The sequence below is a fragment of the Plectropomus leopardus genome, chromosome 10 (genome assembly GCF_026936395.1).
Source record: "Plectropomus leopardus strain MGB_pleo_1.0 chromosome 10, ASM2693639v1, whole genome shotgun sequence".
Lineage (NCBI taxonomy): Eukaryota > Metazoa > Chordata > Actinopteri > Perciformes > Serranidae > Plectropomus > Plectropomus leopardus.
In genome coordinates, this window is record NC_142185.1 from 26876543 (window position 1) to 26895235 (window position 18693).

General features: G+C 38.5%; 1 protein-coding gene across 20 annotated transcripts in view; it reads left to right on the forward strand.

Annotated features, from left to right (window-relative positions):
- mycbp2 (MYC binding protein 2) overlaps positions 1-18693 on the forward strand; it is a 95178-nt gene that overhangs the window by 37903 nt on the left and 38582 nt on the right. For all 20 annotated transcript variants that reach the window (XM_088083437.1, XM_088083438.1, XM_088083441.1 and 17 more), the window contains 27 exons: positions 891-1008; positions 1163-1521; positions 2164-2336; positions 3197-3322; positions 3980-4107; positions 4973-5064; positions 5205-5339; positions 5483-5566; positions 6332-6428; positions 6518-6710; positions 7809-8083; positions 9112-9333; positions 10309-10500; positions 12214-12420; positions 12539-12676; positions 13081-13259; positions 13354-13496; positions 13615-13715; positions 14426-14644; positions 14745-14967; positions 15753-15871; positions 16046-16133; positions 16292-16341; positions 16458-16630; positions 17512-17656; positions 17780-17986; positions 18580-18635. In XM_088083437.1, coding sequence (XP_087939563.1) covers positions 891-1008; positions 1163-1521; positions 2164-2336; positions 3197-3322; positions 3980-4107; positions 4973-5064; positions 5205-5339; positions 5483-5566; positions 6332-6428; positions 6518-6710; positions 7809-8083; positions 9112-9333; positions 10309-10500; positions 12214-12420; positions 12539-12676; positions 13081-13259; positions 13354-13496; positions 13615-13715; positions 14426-14644; positions 14745-14967; positions 15753-15871; positions 16046-16133; positions 16292-16341; positions 16458-16630; positions 17512-17656; positions 17780-17986; positions 18580-18635 — 4242 coding nt within the window. The remainder of the gene's footprint in view (positions 1-890; positions 1009-1162; positions 1522-2163; positions 2337-3196; positions 3323-3979; positions 4108-4972; positions 5065-5204; positions 5340-5482; positions 5567-6331; positions 6429-6517; positions 6711-7808; positions 8084-9111; positions 9334-10308; positions 10501-12213; positions 12421-12538; positions 12677-13080; positions 13260-13353; positions 13497-13614; positions 13716-14425; positions 14645-14744; positions 14968-15752; positions 15872-16045; positions 16134-16291; positions 16342-16457; positions 16631-17511; positions 17657-17779; positions 17987-18579; positions 18636-18693) is intronic.

The following is an 18693-nucleotide window of genomic DNA, read 5'->3' on the forward strand; positions in this document are numbered from 1 at the left end:
CACATTGGTGCAGTTTTTTTCAAAAATATGGGAAAAGGGCAAAGAGCAAGTTGGGGTAAAATGCTTTGCAAATTAGTACATTTAGAAAATGATTTTAAAAAAAAAACTAGGGAAAAAAGCTGAGGAAGAACTTTATTTATAATTGTCACAATTACATATTTAAAATATTAAAATTGTATTACAAAATTATAATAATTTTTAAGCACTATACAATTGCACTTACAAGCACTTACAATTGATTGTAACTTGATTACAGTCATTGCCTCGGCTGCAATATTAATGTAGAGACACTGAAAGCACAGATGTGGCCAGAAGACCTGGAAATACTGAATAATCACATCAGGCTGGGCTTTTTCAGGAGTGGACCTTAAAGAAACAGGCACTAAAACAGAGCGTTTCAGACAGAGGGATATTCAGACAGAAAGTATAAGAAAAAAAATAGTGTTTTATGAGCATTGAAGCATGTAAACATGTTCAAGTAGGTACTGAAAAAAAGGTATGAATCTGAAAATGAGCATTATATGGGACATTTAAATTTAATATGATACATGTTCACGTTAAAGGAATTAGTTGTTATATAGAAAAATAGTGAATGGTACAACAGTATACACTACTTTATTTTTATTTACACGTTAAGTAATCTTAACATAGTGAGTGCTGAGTCTTTATGAAATACATTACCCATAAACACAAAGTTTGTTGTTATGTTCAGCCGTGTTTTTAGGAAAGCTAGTGACTTGTGGATTTTACAGCTCCACATTTATTTTAGTAAAGACTGAGAAACTGGCTCCAGATACTTGTTTTATTGTTTTGAATTGCATTACAAACATAAAAAACCAAACTGCATTCACATGGACACTCATTGTCAACTTGATGTTGCTTCCTGTTAGGGGTTCTCCAACTCTGGTGCAGGCCCTTCCAGGTCCCAGCGTGCAGGTGACAGCAGGCAGTAATCACACAGCTGTTCTCCTCATGGATGGACAGGTCTTTACGTTTGGCAGCTTTTCGGTAAGAAAAATGTTGTACTGCTTTTTTAGAGGGCGCAGAATGCCTTACTCCATTTTTTACACCTTCTATAGTGATTGCAGTATTTTAAGCGTTCGTTGCTCTACACCTGCTGTGATGTATTTGACCGCAAACTGAGTGAAAACTTGTTTTTCAGAAAGGACAGCTGGGTCGACCCATCCTGGACATGCCCTACTGGAATGCCAAGCCATCTCCCATGCCGAACATCGGTGCCAAATACGGACGAAAGGCCACCTGGATCGGTGCCAGCGGTGACCAGACGTTTCTGCGGATCGATGAGGCTCTTATCAACTCCCATGTCCTAGCAACTTCAGAGATCTTTGCCAGCAAACACATTATTGGCCTTGTGCCCTCCTCTGTGTCCGAGCCGCCTCCATTTAAATGCTTGCTTATCAACAAAATGGATGGAAGCTGCAGGACCTTCAACGACTCTGAGCAGGAGGACCTGCAGGGGTTTGGCCTGTGTCTCGACCCTGTGTATGATGTCATATGGAGGTCAGTCCAAGAACTATGCAGCTAAATACAAAGCAAACATTTGGGTTAACCTGTGTTGTTTACTATTCTTAATTGTTTACTATTTAAGTTTAGACATTTAGTTTAAAGCCCTGCAGGCAAAGTTAACATTCATCCCATTCTTGTGAGCTCAATATCTTAAGAATGCGTTGAAAGAATTTCTTCACATTTGGCACAAACATCCACTTTGACTCAAAAATGAATTAATTAGATTTTGGTGGTCAAAGGTCAAGATCACTGTGACCTCGTGTATCTTATTCCTGTGAACAAAATATCTCAAGAATGCCTTGAGGGCCATAACTCAATAATTAATACGCTAATTCTGAAAACATTTCACACAAGTGCCTAATAGAATGATAAATGATGAAGTGATGACATTTTATATCCAAAGGTAGAAGGTCAGCTTCACTGTTACATCATAATGTTCTGCATAAACACTTTAATGGCGGTTATTCAACATCATATCTCAGGAAAAAGAAATAGAGGCATTTAGTTAGATACTGAATCAATGGGTGTGAAGCATCCATGTGTCACAGACATGACTGTAAACTGTAAGTGCAACGAGGCAGTAATTTTGTTTTAATTTTCAACCACTTCATGTGTTATTCCTCTTTCTGCTTTTAGGTTCCTCCCAGCAGCAAAAGAGATGTTGTGCTACAATGCAGTGATAGCTGATGCCAGGATGCCCTCTGCTACAGATCTACAGGCTCGCTGTAGCATCCTTAGTCCAGAGCTTGCATTGCCCTCAGGATCACATGCCACCACTACTCGCTCTCATGGAGCTCTACACATCCTCGGTAATCCTCTGCATTAGTATCCATTCAGCAAAGTGTCTTTGGTCATATGAATCTTTTATGAATGTGCCTGTGTCCTATGATGAAGGACGTTGTGGACATGTGTTTTTGCTGAGTTTCTTCACAGCAGATGTTACCAATGTCTAAAACTCTACTTGTTATCACTCCTGTTCACATGCAGCCGTGCATACTCTAATTAACATGCACAAACATGTAAATATGGAAAAGTAGAACAGCTCGAGCTGCTTGTCAGTTTGCTTTTTTGCATCTAAATAGGATTTTTCAGTTTCCGACCAGATTTCCTTTTTCCTTCATCTCTACACCACAGCTTTGCAAACTGTTGGCAAGTCGGTTTGTGTACAAAATATCAACGACAACACACAGAGCTGCCCGTACACAGATGAGAGCCTGTGTGTCCCAAACTGCTGTAAAAATCCCAGTTGAGGGTCATATTCCAAATTTCCTGTATACATGTCCAAATAATGCTCCTAAAACCTGAATAATACTTGAATATCTCATATCTATAATAACTTGACTACACAACTTGACTATACAACAATGGATGGATAAACAGAATATGCTGTGAAGACGACCGGCATCAATTTCAAAATATTGTCATATTTGGAATAATAGGGAATACTGCTGAGCATGTAATCGTAGTCAGTTTAGCTGCCATATTTTTCAGGTAATGGACTTTTCATTAAATGAGTGATGTGCTTTCTGTTCTTGAGAAATTGATTTGAGAGACAGCTTTAATTTTAGATCAAAGCCAACATATGATTAAGTGTTTGCAGGGATGCTCAGGTTATTAATTTATGTTCATCATCATTCAGTAATAAGAGTACACTGGTTTGTCCACTTAGGTTGCCTGGATACACTGGCAGCCATGCAAGAGCTGAAGATGGGTGTCGCCAGCGCAGAGGAAGAAACCCAAGCAGTGATGAAGGTCTACTCCAAGGAGGACTACAGTGTGGTTAACCGCTTTGAGAGTAAGTGGGTTTTCTAAAGAGGGTTCATGCTTTATGCAGTGGTGGAAAAAGTATTCAGATCCTTTACCTTAGTATAAGCATTAATGTCTGTGAAAATAAGTTCTGCATTGAAAATGGTACTTAAGTAAAAGTAACTAAGTATAATCAGGAAAATGTTGTTAAAATTTAGAAAGTAAAAGCACACAATGCAGAAAAATCTTCAAGAACAAAACAAAACAAAACAATCTCATAAATAAATAAAATTCTAATAAAAAAAGCACCCAAAATTTCAAAATTAAAAAAAAAGAAAAAATAACAACCCCAAAATCCAAATTATTTAAAAAAAAGAAAAAATACTCCCAAATTCAAAATTATTTAAAAAAGACACAATATTGGAAAAACAAAAAAATATGAATAAAACTAAATATTATCAGAAAACTTAAACTTATCAAAATGGTTGGCAATTTTCTTTGAATCGACTGACTGATTCATCAAAACAAACATCGTGTTTTAGAAATCCTTCTCATGTTTTTTATGCAAAAATCAAATTTGCAGAGCAACTTAAGCTGTCAGATAAGTGCTGTGAAATAAAAAGTACAATATTTCCCTTTAATATGTAGAAGAGTAAAACTTCTGTGTATCTTGTGTAACCTTATTATCCCATGTGTGCTCTTGTAGGTCACGGTGGTGGTTGGGGCTACTCAGCTCACTCTGTGGAGGCCATCCGCTTCTGTGCTGACGCAGACATCCTGCTGGGTGGGCTGGGTCTGTTCGGGGGTCGAGGGGAGTACACTGCAAAGATTAAGGTGAGCCTCTGACATCCCCTTAAGGTAACAGGACAGAAAGGTTCATGAAGTGTACAGTGAAGTGGGAAGTGAAATAAATTTTGCTAAAATTGCAGCATGTTGGCTTGATTTCTTTCAAAAACACCAGAAGAAGGCAATGAGCAACAAAAGAAGAAATGTCCCCAAATATTGGCAAGAAATTGGTTAAAGGTGCAATAAAATTACCTGAAACAAAGGAAAAACAATCAAACAAGCAAGGCAAACAAGACTTGGAGAAAGTGCTTAGAAATGTATTTTAAAAAATTGTAACATATTTTAGAAAATATTTAAGTACTATAAATTCAATAATTCTGTTTTTTTTCACATTTTCCCTAGCTTAAAAAAAAAGAAAATTGTAGAACATTTCTTAAAAAGTTGCTCATTCCCTTTTTCCCATGTTTTGCAAAGAATGCTCCATGTTGCTTCAGGGTTGTTTTTTTTAAATCACAGAGACATTTAGAACTGCCAAGAACATTAGTGGCTTTTGCACAACAAGTACAGATTTTTTAGTTATCTTGCTGGTCACTTATTATTATTATCTAATTCTGCCTTGTTTGTCTCTTTTGTTGTGGATATGCGCATCCCGCAGGTTAAGCCACAGTTTCTTGGTCAAACAGCTCTCTAGAGGCTTTTGACAGATGCAAGAAAAAAAGGAGAAAATCAAACCTTTTTTGAAAATAATTGATGAAAGTTTCTGAGTTTGTGTGTAGACGTGATTGACCCAGTGTGAGGTTTTTTATTTTATTTATTAAACTTGCAACAAATTTGGACGAAAAATACAGACTGCATGATCATAGTCAATAGCCTTAAGTAATCAGTGTATTAACCCAATTTTATTGTCATGCAGCTTTTTGAGCTGGGACCTGACGGAGGTGACCATGAGACAGACGGGGATCTGCTGGCTGAGACTGACGTGCTCGCCTATGACTGTGCTGCCAGGTAAAATTCATAGTTTCTTTACGTTTCTATTCAGTTCTCACAACAATGTCTTGTAAAAAAAAAAGTTTACGGAATTGATATGATCTCCACATTTTCTATTTATTAATGTTATTAATGTTTTTTTTTTTTTTAATTTTCAGGGAGAAATATGCCATGATGTTTGATGAGCCTGTGCTGCTGCAGCTGGGCTGGTGGTACGTGGCGTGGGCCCGAGTGTCTGGACCGAGCAGTGACTGTGGCTCCCATGGACAGGCTACCATTACTACTGATGATGGGTAAAGCTGATTTCACTATAGCGATAATACTCCTGCTTTTATTAAGGGAATTAATACACATTTTCATATGTATCATTTTGATATTTCATGTTATATAAGTTCATATTAACAGCCCTTTAATTTGTCTTATTTTCCCTCTTTAGTGTGGTTTTTCAGTTCAAAAGCTCTAAGAAGTCAAACAACGGTACAGATGTAAATGCGGGTCAAATACCTCAGCTACTTTACAGGCAAGTGAAATTGTGTACATTATAACAGTGATTTTCAGCTGATTTTGTCTTTAGGCCAGAGTGTTGTTTCAGCAGAAGGTAAGGTATGACAGTGTGACATGAAGTCAGTGACCCACTTTGCTACTGAAAACTATTTCAGCAGACGTGCACATAGCTCTCTCTCACAGTTACAGTGCCTAACGGCTATATGTAATGCCTGATAATAAAGAGATTATTGAATCTCCTTTTAATCATATGATTTTGGCACATATGGATGGAGAGCAGAGGTCAAGTGATCAGAAGTCATTTGTTCAACCTCCATAGAAAATGCATTGGAAAGAAATGCATTAAGTAGCTATTTTCTGCCAATGGGTGTTCAAAACACAGCAAAATGAACAGCAAATTTGGCACAAAATGGGCAAAAACTTCCATAACGCACCGTTGAAAATGATGAAATGATGAAAATTATCTCTCTCGCTGAATGCAAACTAGCTTGCCTTTTGATTTTTCTTCTTGCTTATGTTGATAATTTAAGCCATGTAAAGCCATATTACACTTTATGAATTACTAATATCTTTCTTAGTCACAAACACAAAGTTGCAGACACTAAAAATGAGCAATATTAATAAGTTGTTTATCTTTAATTTACTCAGGGAAGCACAAGTGATTGATTTTGATGCAATGAAATCAAAATTAGTTTCTTATTTTGTTGATATGCAATTGACGCCTATGCTTTAGTCTTTTCAAGTAAACACTTTCAATTGTTTCTCAACATTTTAACATCAGGCTTCCTTCAAATGATGGCAATGCATCCAAAGGGAAACAGCAGACCAGTGAACCGGTCCACATCCTTAAACGATCATTTGCTCGTACCGTCTCAGTGGTGAGTACCGTCTCTACCGGCACAAGTGTCTTAACAGATAATTGTTTACAGCCGTAAGTGTGAGTGTCTATCTCTGTCTCTCTCTATAGGAGTGTTTTGAGTCTCTGCTGAGCGTCCTCCACTGGAGCTGGACCACCTTGGTGTTGGGTGTGGAGGAGCTGCGAGGGCTGAAGGGCTTCCAGTACACGGCTACCCTGCTGGACCTCGAGAGGCTGCGTTTTGTGGGCACGTGCTGCCTCCGCCTGCTCAGGGTCTACATCTGCGAGATCTTCCCCATTGCCGGTAGGGGCGCAGAGAACTTAAAGGAATTCTTATATCCTACATCAGTTCCCTGTGTTACATTGAATATGTGAATAAAACGTTTTTTTTGCATGCTTCAGGTGAACAAAGAATCCAAAATGTAGAGAATTATAGATGAATTGGAGTAAAAGAAGTCTGCAAACTATATCAAAGCTTGTGTTTACTCACACAACTTTTGCTGTATAATCCTGCTCCAAAGTCTCTGTTATCCCATCGTATGCTCATTACTTCCCAAACAGACAGCACTTTACAGTCGGTGCTGAACTTAAGTGAAACTTAACTATGCTTTCTTCAAAACCAGACTCTGTTGTCAATAACAGTAATTTCACCTCACTGAGCACAGGAGCTGCTGGTCTAACTGTCTCTATCAGTTGTTTTGTTTTATTGTATGTTTTGCAGGGTTTTACAGGGTTAGTTCGGATTCAACAAAGGTAGAAAAAAACACCAATAAGAGAGCAAAGATAAATTGTTCCTTTACTGCAGTTCTGCTGTTATCATGATCAAAACTCCCCGTGCACAGCCAGTGTAATGGTCAGGTACTGGTTGGTAGCAGGAGCATATCAAGTGAAAAACAAAGTCAACCACCGCACACTGAAGAACTTTACTGTGACTTTATTCAGATCGAGCAACACGTTTCCCCCTGTGGCTTCTTCAGGTTCACTCAGTGAAAAAACTTCAAAAATTCAACTGGAAACAGGGGAAAGTAGCTGAGATCAAAAAGGTCATTTATGAAATATTCCTTTAACAGCACTGTCCTCTGCTCGTTGTTTGCAAAAAGAAGCACATAGTTGATTCAAGCTATTAGCAACAATACTTTTTCCTATTTAGTTATGAATCTCTGAATGAAAACAGTTGACAATATTCAGCCTTTTTAATTTTAGAATGAAATACTGAGTGTGCCAATACGTCGTTGTGTGTGTGACCTAGAAAATATTTACACCTAAGTTTATATTTCACAAATATTAAAAAGTGAACTTTTTTATGTCAGAAAGTACATTTCCATTGAACTCTTTATAGAGAATGTAGCCTCTGATAAGATCCCACAATGTTTTCCTCTTCTCTCTGTCGTTTGATTTCCAGCCAGCACCAAAGCTGTGGTGGAGGAGTCGAGCAAGCTGGCAGAGTGCGTGGGAAAGACGCGCAGCCTGCTGAAGAAGATCCTGTCAGAAGGAATGGACAACTGCCTGACCAAGCTGGACAACGACCCCCAGGGCTACTTGTCCCAACCTCTGACGCTGCTGGAGGCAGTGCTGCAGGAGTGCCACAACACCTTCACCGCCTGCTTCCACTCGTTCTACCCGACCCCCGCTCTGCAGTGGGCCTGCCTCTGTGACCTGCTCAACTGCCTCGACCAGGTCAGTGACGGCAGGCCATGAGTTTTAAATAGGACTGAAAATGATGAAATAGTTAGAGTTATGACTGTTGCAGTTAATCTATTGACTTTTTCTGATTTATCAGTAGTTTAGTGTATTAAATGTCCCATCACGAGTCCCTGAAGACTATGGTGACGTCTTCAGATTGTTTTGTCGAAGCCAGAGTTTTAAACCTGAACATATTCAATATTAAATAACAGAAAACAAAGAAAAGGATATAATTTGAGAACCTGAAACGTCTTTGGCTGCATTTTTTCCTGATAACTGACTTGAGCAATGATGATCAAAAATTTTTCTAATACATTTTGCCAATATTTAAACTAGAGAGATAATCAAGAAGATTTTAAAAATTCAGTTGGTTGACTTTAACATCTAATGAACATTTTTTTTGTGAACAAAATGTTTCTTCAAATTTGAATTTTACATTACTACTATACTATACTATACTTTGTCAGGAAATAGAAAGAAAAAAATAACTAACTAAAGTTTGGCAAATAAACATGGAAATTACAAATCATGTGCATCCACACAGAGAGGAGTCTCCGGAAAATGAATCAATACAAATTCAAATAAGAATACATGTAAAGAAATAGTTGTTAATTTTGGCCAAATTTACAATGGAGTCAGTACAGCACCTTATCACTTTGGTAATTTAAAGTAGGTAATTACAGGAGCCCATAGTATCAAAAACCTGTCCATCCTTACATGGAGTTTCCATTAAATACACTTTTATTTTTTTACACTGAGGGAGGGAGGTGGGCACTGGTTTGAGCCAAGGTAGAGTTATCTTTTTTTTCTTGCTCCTAAAATAAAAGACAGTTGGTCTAATGGTAAGTCATTTTTCAAGATGGCCAGTATCTCTGGTAAACATTTTCAATATTGAGGTAATACTATTATCAAGACAGTTCACCAGAGTTTCAAAACTACAGCTTCTTATCAATATAATCCGATTTTGCTTTGCAACACCAAAAAAATCAGATTCATTTTTGTCCTTTGTGGGGGTTTTTTAGGACATTGCTGAAGCCAACTTCCGCACATCCAGCAGCCGCCTGCTGGCTGCCGTGATGTCAGCTCTGTGCAACACCTCAGTCAAGCTGACATCCATCCTGCCCATCGCATACGACGGGGAAGTGCTGCTGCGTTCACTGGTCAAACAAGTCAGCACAGAGAATGACTCTGCACTGGCTCACCGCTTCCCCCTGCTGGTGGCCCACATGGAGAAACTAAGCCATGTGAGTTTGTACGCGTCATACACCGAACATTAGGCAGGGATCCCATGACCATGAAAAGCCTGAAAATGTCATAGAATTTCCCAATCTTGTTTTCCTGCCCTTGAAAAGTCATGGAATTTATAAAAGAAAATATCCAGAAGTTTTGGAAAAGGCATGGATTTATTTGTGTTAATGAAACTGTTAAAGTACTCTCTGGGTGGGAATCTCCAGAGACCCATGATATGATATTATCACGATAATTAGGTCACGATATAATGATGTTGCAGTTTCAAACTTGTAAGAATATGTTGAGTTTTGCAATAACATATTTTGCAATATATTTATTATCTTTTTTTGACTGCAAATTATGTCCCCAAAGCAAAATTTGTTCAACATTTTTTTGCAACAAATTGTATGTAGTGGACTGAAAAGCAATTGATTTCATTATTCTAGAAGGCTACCAGAAGTTAATTTGTATATATTGATCATTAAAATTTAAGATCAATACTTGGTATATGTGTATCGATACGATATTGCCTCACAATCATATCGCAATACCATGCTGTTTCGACTTTCTTAACTCCTTATATAACCTTCCACATTATGTATCATGGCGGCAATTTTTTGTCCTGTGGCTGTCAGTGTAACGTAGCTTTAATATGTGTCAATGAATGACATTTTGTTTAACATTATGTACATATCTTTATTTTCTTCTTTTGTTCTGTAAGTAGATGAAATTATGTTTGAGTTTGAATCTGTTTGAAAAACAGCGAGTAATTGGGGCACAACATTTATTTGTTTTATCATTATGAGTGAATATTTATAGAAAAGTTTCTAAATGTTGCTTATGAAAATGTGTTGGAACCCTGATCAGGTATCCTCACTTCAAAATGATGGACACGGGTGCAACATTTGATCATTATGACATCCTATCCTCATCAAAACACCACAATTAAGTATGTATCAGAACAGTAATATCATATTTGACTCCCTTAGACGGAGGAGAACCTGATGGGCATGACCAGTTTCCGGGAGGTGCTGGAGAAGATGCTGGTGATTGTGGTGCTGCCGGTGAGGAAGAGTCTGAGGAAGGAGGTGGAGCTGTTCTCTCCACACCTGGTGTCCAACACGTGTGGCCTGCTGGCCTCCATCGTCTCTGAGCTCACCGCCTCTGCCCTTGGCTCCGAGGTAAAAGTACTGAATGTCTAGCTTCTGCCACTAATTGCAGAAATGCAAACTTAACCCAACTAACCAAAAACACAAATAGTTTCATTGTATGAAAAAATACTGTATTAATGTTAAGTATTGTAAAAAAAAAAATGCGAATAGTGTTCAGTATTATTTAGATAATGAACACAGTTGGAACCTGATTCAATTCAATTATGTTCAATTTATTATTTGTCCCGACACAATATGACACAGAATCATACAACAAACACAGATTTTAACCTGTGCTCAGGGTGACTTGCACCAATGCACATTCAAGCTCCACAGGATGTTGGTGTTGATGAAAGGGTGCGTGAGTTCATTTGATATGAGAGCAGAGCAGGGGTTTGTCTTTAAGAAAAGGTTGAGAACCACTCTCCTATAAGACACCTCACGACCTGCTCGTAGTGTGCATTTGCAGAGGTTTTTTTTTTTTTTTTTTGCAAACAAGAGCATAACTTTTGTCTATGTTGTCATCCTCTGTTGTGTCGGTATTGGCCTTTTACATTGTTATCATTGCCCCTCTCACATTTGTTTTTGTTTTATAACAGGCTCAAAAATGTGTGAAATTGTCACAGTGCAGCTTTATAATTTATAGATGAGATCCGTCACCAACAGCGCTTCTTTCCTGATTCTTTTTCTGTCCTCCTTCCTCCTTTTACTTAAAGCTCTATTGTTAGCAAAGTAACTCGTCACAGTGACAGCTTTTGCCTGGGACAGAGTGGTGCTTTGACTGTTGCCAAAACACAGAAACAGAAAAAAAAGGGGGGAATTAGATTTTCTTTATTGTTTTTAACGACATGCTGAGTCATTAAGTGGGTGGGACAGATGTCTGTCGCTCCCTCTCTTCATTTACTCATCATCACACACACATACCCTTGTGCTGCAGTCAGGACTCTTGCGCTCTGGTTACCGTGGTAACAGTCACTTGACAGCAATGCTCGACAACACTGTTTTTCTGTCCTGTCTGTTGTCAGGGAAACGACTCATCCTCCCCTGAGCACCTGGATCGGGTCTCTGCAGCTGTGTCTGCTTCTCTGTTGTCAGCCGGATGATATAAATAGTTTGTGCTTTGTTTCTGAACATGTGCCAAACATGAAGTCAGACATTTTTTTCTAAGTTATGTCTGACAACATGTCTTTTAGAAACCATCTGTGTTCTCTCTGCACTGTTTTTTTTTCTTTTTTTTAAAAACATCTATTTATTGATTTTGTAGTGGTATAAAAATACAATTTTAAAAATATACACTAACAGCAAATGCACAAACAAATAACAAAAACCAACACCAGCAGCAAAAAACAAGAACTCTGTAAGCAGAGAAAACCAACAATAAGTCAAATCTAAACAAATGAAAAATTAAAAATAAACAAAACAAAACAAAACAAAAACAAAACATAAAAAGAAATTGATGGCGGAAAAAAAATTTGATGGTGGAAAAAAAATTTGATGGTGGAAAAACATTGGTGGTGGAAAAAAAATGTTTGTGGGAAAATAATTTGATGGTGGAGAAAAAAATCATCTACACCTTTTTTTTTTTTTTTTTTTTTTACAAATTATTTTTTCACCATCTATATCTTTTTTTTCCACCATCTATTTCTTTTCTCCCCCATGTCCCTTTAGGGTTAATCAGCTTTGTGTGGTGATGTAATAGTTTGATATGTTGACTATATGTGTCATTGTGTCCATGCAAATTAGGTTGATGGACTGAACTCGCTTCACTCCGTGAAAGCATCCCCCAACCGTTTTACCAAAACGAGCCAGGGCCGGAGCTGGAACACGGGCAACGGCTCTCCGGATGCCATCTGTATGACAGTGGATAAGCCAGGCGTTGTGCTTGTGGGCGTCTGCGTCTACGGAGGAGGGGGCATCCATGAGTATGAGCTGGAGGTGCTGGCTGATGATGTAAGTGATTAGAAAACATTTTCGGCTTATATTTTATAAGTTTGCTGCGGTTTCTGGTGCTGCTTAACACTTTTAAACTTGAGCATCTTTTTACAACTTTTGTCCCCTCACCCTGCAGGCGCAGACAGAGCACCCAGGGGACTCGGCACATTCTCACAGGTGGACGTCCCTGGAGCTGGTGAAGGGCACCTATAGCACTGACGATTCTCCCAGTGATATTGCAGAGATTCGCCTGGACAAGGCTGTGCCACTCAAGGTACAAAGAATCTCAAGGCAGTGATGCATGCATATGATTTCTTTAGGATGTCACCTGCTGTAACTATTTTCCAACTCTATGCAATCGTGTCCTGTTTTCCTCACAGGACCTCTCCTGACACATTTCTTATTTTTAGTCATCTGGAATTTATGCCATTTTTAATTGTGTGCAAATAAACTAAACCAAAAAAAAAAAAAAACACTATCACATAAACAGTTCTACGTTAGAGAGTCAAATGACGTTTGAAAAACAACTTATTGAAAATTTTAATTAGTACCTCCATGTTCTTGGTTTATATTCGATTCTTACAACAGACCCTGATATTGTTGCTACTGTTGCTATTAAGTGGTACTAAGTATTTAAAAAATGCAGATAGTCTCACAAATGGATTTATTTGTTTGCAGGAGGGTGTAAAGTATGCTGTGCGATTGCGGAACTACGGCAGCCGGACAGCTAATGGGGACGGAGGTATGACCACAGTGCAGTGCTCTGATGGCGTGTCCTTCACCTTCAGCACCTGCAGCTTGAGCAGCAACGGCACCAACCAGACGAGAGGACAGATCCCGCAGATTCTTTACTACAGGTGAAACAAAAAGCCAAGCATTTTTAAAAAATATTTAATCTCTGAAGTATTTGGGATTTTATTTTTCTGACTTGAGTGTTTCTGGTGGCTAAAGGAGTGAGTATGACGGGGATCTCCAGTCTCAGCTGCTCAGCAAAGCCAATGAGGAGGACAAGAACTGCAGCAGAGCTCTGTCTGTGGTCAGTGCTGTGGTCCGAGCTGCAAAGGACCTGCTTCACAGAGCTTTTGCTGTCGATGGTAAGTGCAGCAAACTCTGCACCCGTGTTACAAAAGCGTTGCTTTGAAGCCACTTGTGTTGAATTGGGATCGTATCTGTTCAGCCTATCTTCAGTATAATGTCCTTTATTGTCTCCAGTGGATGATATCCCCGAGCTGCTGAGTTCCTCCAGCCTGTTCTCCATGCTCCTGCCTCTTATTCTGGCCTACATCGGCCCTGTGGCTGCTTCTGTACCAAAGGTAAGAGGTCAAACTAGTATGCAGGGTTCATATAAGGTGCTTTAGTTGCTTGAGGTACCTGATTTTGACACTCAAATATCTACACACTTAAATACCTTGAAAATCTGAATTTTTTTTTTGACTCGATCAAGAAAATAAAGTACTTGAATATATTTTGAAATACTGAAAAAGTACTTGAATATAACGAGATGATAAATTTTGTTATGTAATGTACTGGATAAATGTTTTAAACTTGGAAGCAAGAAACGTTTATGCTTGCAATTCTTTTCTGATGCTGAATGAGCTCAAAGCACGAGTGGGTGAAAACCAGTAAATATTTGGTGGCAGGATGTTTTACTAGCCTGCAAGACAGTCACATCAGAGCAGCATCAGCCGTTAGTGTGAGTTTTGAGTTGTAATTTGGCGGAAAATAATTTGATGATGGAGCTGTTGAGTAGATTTGTTGAGTTTGTTGGTTGCAGGTTGCTGCTTTTTTGTCCTTTGCCAACCACATGAATAATTTAACCAGTTAATTAATGATTATTTTTAGGTCCTAGTGGCATGTGTTTGCTCCATTTACAAATTTGCACAATTTTCTTGCAATAGATGGTTGCGGAGAAAACAAATTTTTAAAAAATCTGTACAAACCTTACGGCAAACACTTCATCTTAAATTTGTAAATTGCCTCTGTTGTGTGCATTGCGATTAAATGCCTCCTCTTCCTCGTCTAGGCTGCTGTCGAGGTATTTGGTCTCGTTCAAGAGCTGTTACCTGCTGTTTCCGCCCTCAACCAAAAGTACGCCCCACCCACCTTCAATCCCAACCAGTCAACAGACAGCACGACTGGCAACCAGCCTGAGCAGGGCCTGTCAGCTTGTACCACCTCAAATCACTACTCTGTAATCGAGAGCGACCACCCGTACAAACAAGCCGGAGTCACACAATACAGGGTAAGGTGTCCTTGGCAGACTTAAATAAAAAGTAAATCATGAAAAAGTGAATGACAAATAGAATTTAAGTCTGAACTCATCTTGTCTCACCTTGCCTCAGGTATCGTTCCCAGACTGCGTCCGCTGGACCACCATCGAGTTTGATCAGCAGTGCGGCACGGCACAGCCAGAGGACGTCCTCCGCCTGCTCATCCCAAGCCGCACCCTCCACCTGTCCAGCCTGGGGGGCAAACCTCTGATCCATGACACCATCAACACCTGGACTGAGCTCAAGAAGTTCTCGGGCTCCACAGGCTGGCCGACTACTGTCCTCGTGCTGCCAGGTAAGAGGCTGCTTATTTATCGACAGTTATGAAAGTTATGAGTAAATTTACAATAAATCCCAAAGTTCCCAAAAGCCAAGAGATTGATCTAATAGGTTGTAGTCAGGTAGAATAAAAAAAAATATATATATATAAAAAAACTAAGATAAATTCTTCATTTTAAAATCAAGATATTAACCTTTTTGAAGGCAATTACATTTGACAACCTCTGCTTCCCAGTAAACTGTCGTTAAACATCATGACAAGTTATTTAGTGATAAGCTAAAGATGTTGCATATCTCTGAAAATAAGTGTGGAAAAAGTCAAAAAGAAAGTGACTTTAAAAAAGTGCTAAAAATGAACATATATATGTACTTATTTATTTTTTTAAAATTATTTTTCTTCTGTAACATAATTTTAAATATAAAACATAAACATAAATCAGAATAATAAATATATAAATATTTTTTTCTGGACAATTTCCCTTTAAAAAAAAGTTTTATTACATTTTATTTTCCTTACCTCTTTTTTAAAAATCTAATTTTTTTTACTTAAAATTTTTTTTTTTTGCATTTGGTGGGATATCTCTTGCCAAGTTGATCATTGCCTTCGAATCAAACCAATCTGCTCAGTTTTCAAAGGGTCACACAGCTTGTAAAAGCTGCCTGAACTCAGTACAAGAAAGCTGATGTTGATCCAGGTTTTAAAGGGTTAATCTCCTTAGTGATGCTTTATTGAGCCAAAGCAGGCAGCCACTAGTTTACCTGTGAGTACCTACATACCTCCACCCTCCTGCCGTCTTTTAGGAAATGAAGTTCTGTTCTCACTGGAAACGGCCTCGGACTACGTCAAGGATGAGAAAGCTTGCTTCTATGGCTTCAAGTGTGTTGCTGTGGGATACGAGTTCAACCCCGGCCCTGATGAGGTACGGACACACTCACATATCACCCTGTCCTTTGTGGAGCAGGCCGCCCCTTTATCTCTCAGTATAATGGTTCTGAGAACAGATAGATTTTCATGACCGAGCTGAATTCTGTTTTTCATCGTCTGAGATAATGTTGCTCGTTACAATACTGACCGCAGCTTTGTAACATTTCAGGGTATTATCCAGCTGGAGAAGGAGTTAGCGTACCTGGGCAGTGTGTGTGCTGCAGCTCTGATGAAGAAAGACTTGGCCCTCCCTATCGGTATGGAAAACATTAATGAGGGGATTGCTGTGCTGTGAATAACCCGTTATTCTGTTAATCACCGATACAAAATATGTGTTTCTGCTGGGAGCAAATTAAAATTTTATGATGTCTTGAGTAAATGATTAATCTGTTATTGTAACCTTTTTTAATTTTAGGTAATGAGCTGGAGGAGGATCTTGAGATTCTTGAGGAAGCCTCTCTTCAGGTGAGTCATCTCTTAAACTCAGACTTATTATGGTCTTGTGAAAAGGTTTTTTTTTTTTTTTTTATCTCTTTAGCGCTCTTCTCTCCTTGATAAGTATTTCCTTTGACCTCGCTCAGGTATGTAAGGCCCACTCGGGGATCCTGGGAAAAGGTCTAGCCTTGTCTCACTCCCCCACCATCCTTGAGGCCCTGGAGGGAAATCTGCCCCTGCACCTCCAAACCAATGAGCACTCTTTCCTTGAGGACTTCATCACCTGTGTGCAGACCTCAAGTGGAGGACGTCTGGCCAGGTGATTGTCTGTGAAGGTCTGGTGGTACTTTTGGGTCTTTGAATTTTACTTTCAGAGATGGAAATGGAAAAACAAACAAAAAAAGTTGTTACTTGATATTCATTTTTAATATCCAAAAATACAAAAGTAAAAGCAGGTCAAAGCCACTAAATTTTCCTTTTTTCTTCTATCAAAAAAAGAAAGAAAAAAACAAAAAAAACCCACAAACAAACAAGAAAACAAAGATTAAACCATTCTTTTCATTCTCTGAAACTAGAAGTTGTCCTGGGTAAAAAAACGCCAAAACAAACAAGACATTTTTTTTTTAAATGCATAGTTGCCAAAATATTTAGCAAAAGAAATAAGGAGTGAAAACTGTACTTACATGTACTGTATTTATAATAGCCCATTTGCAGTCAGTGTTGCAGCCATGTATTGAACAATGTTTTTTTTCTTCTTTACCTAAGACTACCTCTGGTTTCAGAAAATGTAAAAAAATAATTTTTCATCTGATTTTTTTGGGGGGGGTGTATAGTAAAATGAAGAAATGAAGTGGCATTTCTGTTCTGAATATTCAATTTCTGTAACTGAAAGCTAAAAATGGCTTATTTTAAAATAAAATTCAAATAAGTATTAGTTTTTGTTTTTCTTCGTTTGTGTTTCTGAAAGGAAAATTCAAAGATCCCAAAACTCCACTGTCTGTGAAGCCTGCAGCTTGGTCTGTCTTATGTCAGTTCTAGTTACCTGAAGAGAGCAAAATATGCACTCTGCATTTTCTGAAGTATGAGTTGATTGTAAATTTTATTTTAGCTTTCCCATGACAATTTAAATTTTGATTGATGACTCCCTTATTGCAAATTTACCACCCTGTTTCTCTCTGTTTGTTCTTTGCTTGCATCCAGGTGGCTGCAGCCAGACTCTTACGCAGATCCCCAGAAGACATCTCTGATCCTGAACAAAGATGACATACGCTGCGGATGGCCGACTACCGTGGTCGTACAGACCAAAGACCAGTATGGAGATGTGGTGCACGTTCCACACATGAAGGTCAGGGTGACTGCTGTCGCTTTCCTGCTTGCAGAAGATAAATTATTTATATTTTTATAACTATTAGGATAGGCTAATTTTGGCAAATCTCTAACTTGTGTTTCTCATCCATTAAATGTCCAGGTGGAGGTAAAGGCCGTACCTGTTTCACAAAAGAAGTCGATGCAGCCTGAGAATGTGAAGAGGCTGCAGCGGCTTCCTGGAAGCTCCTCGCCTTCGTCCTCTGGTCCTGACCTAACCTTTGGAGGTCTGCCAATGCCCAAGCTGGAGGCCACGTACGAGCCCATGATTGTGAAAGAGGCTCGATACATTGCTATCACCATGATGAAGGTCAGCATTATGCACAGTAAACGACTCATAACTCACTCACAACCACGCACTGACATATAAAGGACTGCAGAAGGTCCACAAGGGGGAACTACGTGGTCACTATCAGATGTGTTGTGTGCCTGCAGCAATAGAAATGACAGTATTGTCACCTACAAGCAAAGAGAGTAATTACAGTTGTAGTGTTAATTCATGAGCCACTTGCATTTTTAAAAATATTTTCATTTTATTTGTGGTTTATAACCAGCATTTCTAATAGCTATTGTTCTTGCGTGCATTTTCACATTAATCATTTCATTAGTAAAATGCAGACATTAATGTAAAGTAAAATTAAATTTGACAAAGAAAAAAAGGTAAATGGATTGGCTAAATATGAGGAAATCAGAAAGGCTTACAAACATTCATTGAGGAAACAATACACAATGAATTTTTTATAAAATTATTATATATAAAGTTCCAGGAGACTGAGATATGTATTACAGACCTGTTAATAAGAACACTTTTGATTTAGGGAACACCAAAGTGGTGTCTTTTTCATTTTGTTTATTGATAGACCTGAGTTCTATCTTCATACGTGTGCTCTTTGTCTTTTGTAGGCATATGAAAACTACTCATTTGAAGAGCTGCGCTTTGCTTCCCCCACCCCAAAGAGGTAAGTGAGCTAGTGCAGCAACAAAACACATTTTCCTGGAAGATGGAATCCACTTATT